Source organism: Sus scrofa, chromosome 11 (genome assembly GCF_054392235.1).
Source record: "Sus scrofa isolate SSC_HxYL_T2T_F1_AM1 chromosome 11, Sscrofa_HxYL_maternal_Yorkshire_Landrace_v2.0, whole genome shotgun sequence".
NCBI classification, from domain to species: Eukaryota; Metazoa; Chordata; class Mammalia; order Artiodactyla; family Suidae; genus Sus; species Sus scrofa.
Window position 1 is genome coordinate 8063682 of NC_139393.1, and position 12315 is coordinate 8075996.

At 48.3% G+C, this 12315-nt stretch overlaps 1 protein-coding gene across 13 annotated transcripts in view; it reads left to right on the top strand.

The window, feature by feature from the left end:
* ALOX5AP (arachidonate 5-lipoxygenase activating protein) overlaps positions 1–12315 on the top strand; it is a 103420-nt gene that overhangs the window by 51989 nt on the left and 39116 nt on the right. For 12 of the 13 annotated variants that reach the window (XR_014818877.1, XR_014818876.1, XR_014818879.1 and 9 more), the window contains 2 exon segments: positions 3321–3391; positions 7475–7556. Coding sequence is in view for 8 of the 13 variants with exons in the window: in XM_084981140.1 (XP_084837266.1) it covers positions 3321–3391; positions 7475–7556 (153 nt within the window). In the remaining 5 variants the exon portion in view is untranslated. 13 annotated transcript variants of the gene reach the window in all.

Sequence of the window (12315 nt, forward strand, 5' to 3'; positions counted from 1 at the left end):
GAGGGTTAGGACTCTGGGCATATTCTGGAAATGGAGAGACGAGCCTATTTTCTTAGAGTCAGGGGAGTTTCACTCAATTCCAGGCAAACCATGTTTTACCGGGGACCGTGGTGACTTGAGATAATAAGCAGGAATTATTGACTGACCGATCCAGTGTCAAATCACCAGACAGTTCTCTCTCTGAGCACAACCCTGGGACCATAAAGAATTTTTAAAAATTTTGCATAGCCCAGACAAAATCACTACATCAAAACAAACAAAAGCGGAAGTGTGGGAATGAGAGGAAGCAGGGGAGAGCTTTGGTATTAATAGATTTTCAAACTGTTAGCGCATCAGGCGTTAGGGCCATCAGATATGGAACATTATTCAGCTTAATAAAAAGGAATTTTTCTCTCTGCTTTTCTTGAACTTGGAAATGGATCGTGTTCTCAAAGTCCTGAGGCTGTAGTTTTGAGTCTCTAATGATTTATAAGAATAGGTGTGATGCTCCTGCTTAGTGGCTACAACAGTTTTCGTTTTGGAACCTGTTTATTCACTGAGTGCTCCAGCCCAGATGGTGGACTGGTTCGAAGCTCCTGTCCTTTGGAGTTCTTACTGTGCCCATAGAAGTGGAGCTCCTGGGCCCCCAGAGCACCGAGCCAGGCCAGCAGCTCTGCTGTCTCTCCTGTGTCTACCCAGGACAGGATATGCTGGGTTCTTACCTTTTACATTCATTGACTCTCTGGTAAAAGGACCAAGGGCTGGTCATCCCAGGGTTCTCAGTGGTACCAACTGAATTGTGAGACCCTCTCTGCTTGAACCAGATCAAGAAGGATCCAAGCAAGGAATTTGGATAAAAGGCCAAATATGTTTCAAAATTTGCATCTTTGCTTTTCCCTCTATAGTTTGAATTGCCTTAGACCAGAGCAGGCTAATTGCCAAAACTTGAGCAGGCATCAGAATCAGCTGGAGGGCTTATTAAAACACTGGTTTCCCCTACCCCCAGTTTTACATCCTGTAGGTCCCCATTGTTAACAAGTTTCCAGGGACCACACCTTGAGAACTAGCACATTAGACCATCTACTCTCAGAGCTTAAGTGAATCTCAGAGTTATGAATTTTTAGTCTCTTAGTGTTACAGGTAAGGAAACTAGTCCAGAGAGGTTGCGTTGCCAGTGACAAACTGCTGGTTAATGTCCGGCGGGGGCCAGATCCTCATTACGTGCCCTGTCCACTCTTTTGCCTTGCCCCTCCCGCTTGTATCTCATTGTGTGGTTTTTCCATGGATGTGGGTATTGATTCACCCAATCTAGGCTGTAAACGTCTCAAGAGGACTCTCACAGGCAGTTTGAGTACAGGCAAACCTCGTTTTATTGTGCTTTGCAGATACTGAGTTTTTTACAAATCAAAGGTTTCTGGCCACTCTGCACTGTCAGATGATGGTTAGCATTTTTTAGCCATATAATATTTTAAAATTAAGATATGTACTTTGTTTTTTAGGCACAATAACCTCACACACTTACTGGATTATGGTATACCATAAACATCAACTTCTTTTTTTTTTTCTTTTTTGGCTGTCCCACAGCATGTGGAAGTTCCCCCGCCACGGGTCAGGTCCGAGCCGCAGTTGCGACCTACACTGCAGCTGGAGCAATGCTGGATCCTTTAACCCGCCGTTCCAGGCCAGGGATTGAACCTGCATCCTGGTTCTGCAGAGATGCTGTCAATCCTGCTGCACCACAGGGGGATCTCTATCAACATCCACTTTTATACACACTAGGAAAGCAAGACGTTCCTGTGACTTGCCTTACTGTGGTATTTGTTTTATGGCGGTGGTCTGGAATTGAACCCATGATATTTCTGAGTCATATGGAATCAAAGAGATTACAGACCTGTTTTTGGAGTTGAACTGACCAGGGTGTGAATCTTGACTTGGCTACTTTGTAGCCAGGTGACCCTGGGCAGGTGATTCAACTTCTTGAAGATTCAGTTTCTCATCTGCAACATGAGACTAATTGTCTAGGCAGAATAACACCCCCAAAGATGTTCATTCTAATCCTGGGAACAGGTGGATAGGCTTGGTTACATTGTGGGGGAGGGTGGTGCTCGAGGTTGCTAACTAGTCAACCTAAAGATAAAGACTATCCTGGTCTATCTGGCTGCAATCACAAGGGTCATTCACATGTGGAAGAAGGAAGCAGAAGAGCTGGTGTCCCAAAGACGTGATCGGCCCCTGCTGGCTCTGAGGTTGGAGGGGGCCACTGTCCAGGGTGATCTCTGGAAGCTGGAGCAGGCAAGGAAACAGACGCAGTGCATCTCCAGAAGGAATGCAGCCAGGCTGACACCTTGGTGTCTTCCTTCATTTCTTCCTTTTGGCCCAAGGAGAGTGATCTTGGACTTCTGACCTCCAAATAATAAATTTTTCTTGGGTTATGGCTCCTTGTCGTCCCCCCCGCCCCGCCCCCAAAGCCATGGGAAACTCGAGCAGTTTAAAGGAGATGGAGGGTGTGAGACCCCAGCATGGTGCCTGGCGGAGAGTGGAAGACCTCCACGGGGGTGGAGACTGGGCCCTGCACAAGGCCATTGCTCCAGCAGCAAGATTTCTGAGCACCAGCTTTTCTGAATCAACCCAGGTGCCTGAATGCTTGAAACTCTCCCTTCCTTCCTCAGCCTGGCCTGATGGTCTGAGCTGACTTGTGTGTCTGACTTGAAGGTTTCCCGAGTCAGGTCCCTCTTCCCTGACACCCCCACCCTGACCACCATCCCGCCCTGCCAGCTACATTGCTCACTTTTCAATTCCAAGAAGTGCATTGGCATAGCCTGGAGCAATAACCCTGCCATGGTGAATCCATCAGGAAACCGTGTCTCTGATCTACTTCACTGAGGAAGGGAGTAAACAGGTGTTCACTTTATACCACTCTCTGTTTCTGACGTGCTCGCTGCCCCGTCTTTTCAGTAGATGTCAGTGGAATTATAAATAGGGTTTGAGCCCATGTGCAATGGTGATTATTATCATTATTATTATTTTTAGGGCCGCTGGCATATGGAAGTTCCCAGGCTAAGCGAATCTGAGCTGCACCTGCCGGCCTACGCCACAGCCACAGCAACGGCAGATCTGAGCCGCACCTGTACTGCAGCTCATGGCAATGCCAGATCCCTGACCCACCGAGCAAGGCCAGGGATCGAACCCTAATCCTCATGGATACTAGTCGGGTTCGTTATTGCTGAGCCACAATATGAACTCCACGACTGTGATTTTTAATTAAGCATTTCAGGTAATTTTCAGATTGCACTGCAGTAGCACATCTCCTGATTTCTCCTGTTGTTTATTTATTTCCACAGCCAGAACTGTGTCGATGCATACCCCACCTTCCTCGTGGTGCTCTGGAGCGCAGGTCTCTTCTGTAGCCAAGGTAACCCAGGCTCCTCCTTTGTGTGTTTTTTCTCTGAAACGTGCCTTGCGAGGAAGTTCAAGTGCAGGTTCTTGTTGAAAAGACTTTGCCTGATCTCCAGCTCCAATCCGTGAAGCCCTGGAGGGGCGAGATCCCTCCGGAGATTGTGTTTCTACCTGCGCTGCTCCCTCGCAGAGCGGGCGGAAATGCGTGGCTAATGCTGACTCCCTGGTGACTGGTGAAGAGTGGCGGCACTGACAAGGGTGGTTTAAGGCTGAATGTGACTCAGAATCCTTAAGCAGTGTTAGCTCAGATGCAAGGGCATTATAAATGAGAGCGCCCAAGGGGTCTGTTCGGGGACGGCTGTCATTGGCTGTCCTGCTAATAGACTTCAGCGTGGCGGTCCTCTGTGGGCCTGGATTATCAGTAACCCACAGTCTTGACTGCAGCAAGTTGACTCCCAGAGTTAATTTAAAACCAGGAGTTGGCATTGTGGTTCAGCGGGTTAAGAACCAAACATATTGTCCATGAGGATTTGTGTTCTATCCCTGGCCTTCCTCAGTGGGTTAAGGATCTGGCCTTACCAAAAGCTACAGTGTAGGTCGAAGATGCAGCTTGGATCCAGCATTGTAGCTGTGGTATAGACCGGCAGCTGCAGCTCCAATTTGACTCCTAGCCTGGGAACTTCCATGTGCTGCAGCTGCAGCCTTTAAAAAAAAAAAATAAATGGAACCCCAAGACATAATTTTGGTCCCCTTTGGAGATTGGCACTGTCTCTGGTGAAGGTTTGGCATGACCTGGCCAGCTCCCAGGCCCATCAGTGCATGAGAAAGTCCCACTGGTGTTCTCTGATAAATGATTTCATCTTCATTGTCTTCATCCATTTTATAAAGTAGATAAAGTGGATATTATTTCACTCTGTTACCTTTTTTTTAGCCATGCGAGGCACACAGATGTTCCCTAAGCCAGGGATCAAACCCACTCCACAGCAGTGACAACCCCAAATCATTCACCACTAGGCCACCAGGACACTTTGATTCAGGGAGATAAAGTAACCTGCTCAGGGTTGCTCACCTGGTGAATAATAGAGCCAGGATGGGAGCCCAGGTCTTTCAGGCTAAATCCTGGGTTTTTCACAAGTATCCTCTTACTTTTTTCATTTCCACAAAAATATACATTGAACACCTACTGCGTACCCTGTCCTGGGATCCACAGTGATGAGTAAAACAGAGATGGTGGTTGAAGCACACAGCACTTGGCGAGATGGATCATAGGAAATAAGTGAATGGACCAATTATTGCTAAGGGTGAGACGAGCCTCGAAGGAAGAGGGTAAGGTGCAGTGATGGAGAAGAGGAGGGGGTGGTAGCAAAAACCAGTTCAAAGCACAGGGAACCGCTGCCTGGGCGCCGTAAGGCTGTCAGTAAGCTCACCGTTTTCCACTTTCTGTCCTCAGCTGAATAAGAAACATGTCTGACATCGCTTGAAAAATCAAGTCGAAGTACACGTATAGTTGGAGTTGTGATTCCTTTTTTTGTCTTAGACAGTACTTGCTATGGATGAATCTGGAGTTGTTCTAGTTAGATAACTACAAAGGGGAGGTTGAGAGGTTTTAGGGCCTGGAAATAGGCATTTCCCACCAAAACAAATGTTGGCTTTGTCAGGAGACAAACGTGTCGATTTGATAATCAACATTTCTTATGAATATGGTAGATTGTAGAGTTTTTTCAGTGAAAGGAACCCCAGAGATCATTCCTGCCCAAACCCATCATTTAACAGAGCAGGAGCACAGACTCCAAGGGAACTTGCTCAAAACCTAAGAATTTTAGAGCCTGGGTTTGAACCCACGGCACCTCTCCTGGAGGTCCAGGCAGCCCAGGGCACACAGAGGCAGCCACCAATTCCGCAGAAGGGCAGTGAGTTCAGCCACTTTGCACTGTGATTTTTATTAGTCCATGTTCGATTCTGCTCCCATGAAAGAAGATGGGCCGGTAAGTTAGAGCAGAGCCACCGGGAAGGCACCAACCACAAACATCTTGGTCCAAGGCAAATCGTGAATTGTGACCATTTTGTGACTTTCACAGAAGAAGACAAACCTTACAAGCAGTTTCTTTGTGTCTCTGTTTTCTTCTCAGCCTTGGAACAATAGCCTTTGGGAGGCAAGGAGCTGTGAGATGAACGTGGTCTTGGTGCTCACGGGCTGGAGGATTCTTGCGAGGACACTCACGCTGGGGCTGTGACCCTGGGATGTTGCTCAGCTTTCCTAAGCCTGTGTCCACATTTGTTAAACAGGAATTATCATGTTCCCAGGATGTTCAAGTGACATAATGATAAGGCCTAACATAGCGCTTGACCTGTACAAAACTGCCTGTATCTGACAGTGCCGGGCCCACAAAATGGCACGTTCATACAGTTTAATCTAATAATATTGTATTATTATTATTTTTTATCTTTTTAGGGCTGCACCCATGGCATATAGAGGCTCCCAGGCTAGAAGTCAAATAGGAGCTGCAGCTGCCGGCCTACACCACAGCCACAGCAACACAGGATCCCCACCGTGTCTGCAACCTACATCACAGCTCCTGGCAATACTGGATCCTTAACCCACTGAGTGGGGCCAAGGATTGAACCTGTGTCCTCATGGATACCACTGAGCCACCGCAGGAACTCCTAACCTAATAATAGAAACTCAATAAATGCTACTACAGATGGTGCTGATAAAGTTCTGAAATCAGACAGACCTAGAATCCTTTTTTTTTTTTTAAATTATTCAATGAATTTATCACATCTGTAGTTGTATAATGATCATCACAATGGGACCTAGAATCCTTGTATCTCTTCTTCTTGGCCCACGCAACTGACCTTCATTCATTCATTTGACACATGGGTTTGTTTTCTCAGGCAACAGACAGCTACCTTTTCTGTTTCTTTCTTTCTTTTTTTTGGTTGTGGGGGCTGCATCTACAGCATGTGGAAGTTCCTGGGCCAGGGATCCAACCCTTGCCACAGCAGCAGCCTGAGCCGATGCAGTGACAAAACTGGATCCTTAACCCACTGCACCACGGGGAATTCCTTGACACGTATGTTTTGAAAGCCAGTACTCTCCAGTCACCATGCCAGGCACAGAGACCATGGCCAGCAAAAGATGTCTTTTGATCTGGGGAATGACTCTGGGGGAAACAGACTTCCTTGAGTCCAGATTTCCTTGTCTGTCAAATGACAGTGATGTCCTCTTTACCAGGCATCTGGGAGAGTGGGAGACCCAAGTTCCCAGTATCCCTGGAGCAAAGCCTGACACATAAAAAGAGCTTGGTTGGTGCACTTAATTTGGTATTTGAATAACACTGGGGGGTTTTCAAAGAGCTTTTACACCCATACTTCTTGTTCACCCTCATAATAATTGCTGCTAGTTAGGAAAGTGCAGTCAGCCCTTTGTCCAGATGTAGAATGAGATAAGCTTTAGCTCCAGATCCTCACGTCCTGGTGGGGCTGGTTTCCTAACTCTCAGTTGCAAGCATTCAGGACTCTAGAGGGTTGTTTGGCTCCTGGATATTCCTCCCAGGGCTGGAAGGCAAAGGGTATTTCTTTCCCTAGAGATCTTTCCTGAACTGTAGCAATTGTGAAAAGGTTGAGCATTGCAGTTCCTGGAGGCTGACAGGTGTGGGGTGTGCTTTGAAGAGAACCAGCCTCAGCCTCAGAGTGGGGCTTAGGGTCAAGTCCAGCTCCTCCCCCCAACACACACACTTTCCAGCTGACAGTCTTACACAAACCCCTTGGCCCCTGGAGCCCAGGTTTCCACATGTGGAAATAGATAAGATGATACTGGTTATGTGAAAGGGATTCAAATTAGGTAATGGGTATGAAAATACTTTGTAAACTATACCAAGATGCTAACACAAGGTAACATATGACTAAAAGATCTCAGCTGTCTTCTAGCCCCGGCCTCTTTGCTGAATTTCACATCAGCTCCGACTCTCGGCTCCTGAGGCCTTTGCTAGGTTTTGTGACCAACATTAGTTGCATAGTGACTGCATCAATATTGGGTTAACTTAGTGTGTTTTGGCATCGACGACACTAACACAGGGGCGTTCCTTTCTCCTTTTAGTTCCTGCCGCCTTTGCTGGACTGATGTACCTGTTTGTGAGACAGAAGTACTTCGTCGGCTATCTGGGAGAGAGGACCCAGAGGTAGGCCCCTGGACTATTTAAGAGCCACGGAGGAGGAGTTCCTGCTGTGGCGCAGTGGGTTAAGTATCTGGCATTGTCTCTGTGGTGATGAGGGTTCGATCCCTGCCCTGGTGCAGTGGGTTAAGGAGCTAGCGTTGCCGTATTGGTGGCATAAGTTGAAGCTGAGGCTCAGATTCGATCCCTGGCTCAGGAACTTCCATATACCATGGGTGTGGCCATTAAAAACAAAACAAAACAAAACACCTTGGAGGGAGTCGCGCTTTTCAAGCAGGAAAAGTGATCATTCGCGATAGTCTGCCTACCGCTTAAGACCCTGCCGGACCACTTGGGGTGCGGGGGCAGAGGCCGGGTGGCTCCCTCATCCTTCCTTCCTACTTGAACTTTGCTGGTTCGGAAATATAGCTGGGGCTCGTGACTCGTTTTCCCGTTAAAAAATTCCTTCCTCATAGTGGTGGGATCACAAAGGATGCTTTAAGGCATTGCTTGCAACCCCACACCCTCCCTCCCACCCTGCAGTGTCCGTGGCTTGAATGACATTCTATGTCTGGCTTCTCAAGGCCCCCAGTGAGTGAAACATTTCATTGTTTGCCTGGAGAAGTGAGAACTACGGCTTGCACCTTGTGATAGGTTGTCTTGAGCAACAGATCATCCGGGGGCCGGCAGAAAGAGTGTTGAAAAAGTAAGATGCAGTAGCAGGCCATGAACACAGAAAGCAGGTGGAGTCATACTGCATCGCTTACAGATGTCGTCTAAGCGATGATTGTACTTTCGCCGGACCTGGGTGGGGAAGTCTGGATTCTAGTAAGATAAATGCTAGCACTTTACAGAAGAAATGTTCACCTCATCGTCTGCCACCCATTCCTTAGCGATCAGGATTCCTGATGTCCCAGCTGGGCTTTGGGGGCAGGAAGATATTCTGGGAGGTAGCTGCCCATCCACTGACCCCAGCCTCCCCCTCCATTTCTCTCCCACGTCTGGCTTCACCTCCATCTCCGTCTCTCACAATAGTGCTTTCTCTGGTAGATAATGGGCTCTCTGTTTAGAGAGCATCCTTCAGAGGTGACGAAGATAGTGACGTCCCGGGAGGGTGGCAGGTGAAAGCGCTATGTCAGCGGAACCCGGGAGCCTGCAATGCTGAGTGCTTTGGGGTGGTGGGCTTCGGGCAGAGGAGAGTGACTGTCCCCCAGCACTCCCCCAGACTCTTCTCTCCCTCCCCGATTCCTCTCTAGTGTTTTAATTGATCCTCTAAATCTACAATGCTGTGACCTCTTATCCTTATCAACGCTGTCCTTAATGATATTCTCTATTCTCTGTTACCTGGAAACCCTCTATTCGGCCTTTCCCCCAAGGGTTACTGTTGTTAAGTGTTGAAGGGGGCAGAGTGTCCTTCAAGGAAATGAGGGCTCTGCTCTCCCGCGCTGGCTTCCGCCCCCAAAGTTCCAGGAATTCTGCCCCATCACTGGTTTCCTTCTGATCTGTCACCATTTGCCTGAGATATTTATGTTGCTTTAATCGCAAGACAACTTGCGGGGCATGACGAATACAGCTGTTACCCATAGGCTCTTCTCATTTCAAAGGTCCCCAGTACCAGGGAACGAACAAGGGGTGTCAAAAATAAGCAACAGGATAGAGACAGTAAACTGCTACGTGTCCCTGGACCTCAATGACATGTAAATGGCCCAAGCTCTTAAATCCTCCCCACCCGTCTCCTCCCTTAGGTGGTGGGAAGAAAATCCCACTGCCCCTGAGCCCACTGTCCGTGGGCTGGACCCTTCTCACCACTCCTGCATTCATTACTAATCTATCCTGGGCTCTTGCCTGCTGAGACCAAGCATGGCCTCACAGTATTTCCGGACAGTTGTCATCAATAGAAACGATGTATCCTAGGTGAAGTGTCTGATCCTAATCTAGACCAAAATATAGCCTGAGGGCCTCTTTGGTCAGGCCAAGGGCATGTTCAGTTCTGCCTTCTAGAACCTACTGCTTTCCAATCCCTCCTCTGTTGTGGATGCTTCTTTCTCAGGCCCTCATCCTCCACCCTGACCCCTTCTCCCTGTCCTGATTAGGTCATGGGCAGCATCTTTAACGACACCATAGTGTAGCATGAATCTTAGTATCTCCCTTTTTCATTCTGAGCTACTCTCTGGGCCCAAGGTCAGTTGCAGTCGCGTGATGTTACTAGACCCTTGGCCTTTTGTCACCTCCCTAGAATCTAGGATGCTCTGTCTTCCTGTCCCTCAGTGCCCTGTCCCCTGTTGGACCTCCCACTAAATTCCTCTTTGCAACTGCGAGTTCTCAGCTCAGTGCTGGACAGGCAGAGATTGGCAGCTCGAGGTCCATGAAATCAGGTCACCCGAGCCCCCCTTCTCCTCATTGCCCATGCCCCCCTTGTTCACTCAGCGGCCGTTCAGGACGTTTTACTGCCCACCTGCTCTGAGCAGGCAGGTGTTGGTGAAGGGATAACAGTAAGCATGGCTGAGCTTTACTCTCCAGGAGACCCAGGGCTCTCCTAGGATCAGGAGGCCCTGTGCAAAACCCAAATATTGAGCTTACAGAAACTAATGGACACAATTTTCACTTTTTTTTTTTTTTTTTTTGCTTTTTTAGGGCCACACCCATGGCATATGGAGGTTCCCAGGCTAGGGGTAGAATCAGAGCTATGGCTGCTGGCCTACACCACAGCCATAGCAATGCTAGATCCAAGCCGCGTCTGCAACCTACACCACAGCTCATGGCAATGCTGGATCTTTAACCCACCGAGTGAGGCCAGGGATGGAACCTGCAACCTCATGGTTCCTAGTTGGGTTTGTTAACCACTGAACCATGATGGGAACTCTGTGGACACAATTTTCAAGAGAACTGACCCCTCACAGTCATTTCGCCCTTTAGCATCAATTTGCTAGATCTCTGGACCCCCCAAACATGTTGCTTCATCAGAGATAGAGGACAACTTGTACTCTTTGGACCCCCTGGGGGGGTGAGTATATATATGGCTGTCAAGGCTGGTGTTTCTAAGCTGAAATCCACCAACCAACTGTACCAGAATCACCTGGGGCACATACTAAAAACACAGATTTCCAGGGCCCAGAAATCTGAATTATAATGATGTATTTTTTATGTTTATATTTTTAGGGCAGCACCCATGGCATATGGAGGTTCCCAGGCTAGGGGTCCAGTTGGAGCTGAAGCCACCAGCCTACACCACAGCCACACCAACTTGGAATCCAAGCCACATCTGTGACCTACACCACAGCTTACGGCAACACTGGATCCTTAACCTGCTGAGCAAGGCCAGGGATCAAACTCCAGTCCTCATGGATAGTAGTTGGCTTTGTTAACCACTGAGCCATGACGGGAACTCCTTAATGATGTCTTAAGTGACTTACATGCGTGGAGTTTGGAAGTCACTGCTCATGCTTCTCTTCTGAGAATGATTCATTCATTTGATAAAAATGTATGGGGAACATGATTTATTGGAGACAACGCCGGTAAAGGAAGGAGCTGCTAGCTGCTGTCACGGATCTCACTCTTTTTATTCCCTTTAGAAGTTACTGGATTTAAAGTGACATTTCTTTATTGAAAAGAACAGAATTTCAAAGCCACAGGGACTGTAAAGTTTTCTTTTCTCCCCATGTTTCTGTTTGAGGTGGGGGAGTGAGAGGCTTGGCCAGGGCTGCGTAACAGTGAGTGGGGCCAGAAGTCAAGTCTCCGGGTGCCCAGGATCCCCGTTCCCAAACCACAGAAATGCTTGCTAGAACCACGGAAGCTCCTAGGAGTTTTAGGCACATCCAAGATAGGAATTGTTTGGCATAACTCACCTTCCATGCTCTTGTGTGAGTTTTCTGCCATGTGTGGAGGGGCATGTGGTTTCAAAACTAATAACCAGTCCCTGTCTCCAGACTCTGAAGGAGCCCCAGGAAGTGGGTGTGGCAGGAAGGGCTGGCGTGAGTCCCCATGTGCCTCTTCCTGGCTCTGTGACCTCAGGCAAATCACTCAACCTGTCCGCTCTCAGTTTCTCCACCTGGAAAACAGGTTAATAATAATACCTCACAGAGGGGAGTTCCTGTCATGGCTCAGTGGTAACGAACCCAACTAGTATCCGTAAAGATGTGGGTTGGATCCCTGGCCTTGTTCAGTGGGTTAAGGATCCGACGTTGCTGTGAGCTGTGGTGTAGGTTGCAGACGCAGCTCGGATCCTGCATTGCTGTGGCTGTGGTGTGGGCCGGCAGCTACAGCTCCAATTCAACCCCTAGCCTGGGAACTTCCATATGCTGCTTGTGAGGCCCTAAAAATCAAAAAAAGAAAAACAAACAAATAAACCTCACAGTGGGCTTCTGAGAATTAAATGAAGTTACAGCTATAAGACCCCTGGCCCTTTCAGATGCTTAATAATTTAACTCTGACCTTCCTTGCCCCATGTAGAGAGAAGTCTGTATCAACTTTTAGAAACAATAAAGAGAGGTCTGGATTATTTGAACACTAGTTGTGCCTGCTGTTCCTCTGGGCTCAGCCACTTGGCAGGTCTTCTGAAACTTTACCTGGGTCTGGGGCGGGGTCTTCACTTCCTCACATTGTGCCCGCATCCCAGGGCTGCAGCCCATCTCTGAGCTCGAGAGACTTAAAGTACAGTGAATGCAGGGCCAGAGCCGGGGACCCCTGCCTGGATGGGTGTGTACTGAGCTCTTGCCCCAGAAGAGTTAATGCTCCATCGTTAAAGCTCCTTGGGAGCAATGTGTCTTGAGTCCTTAGAAACATCCCG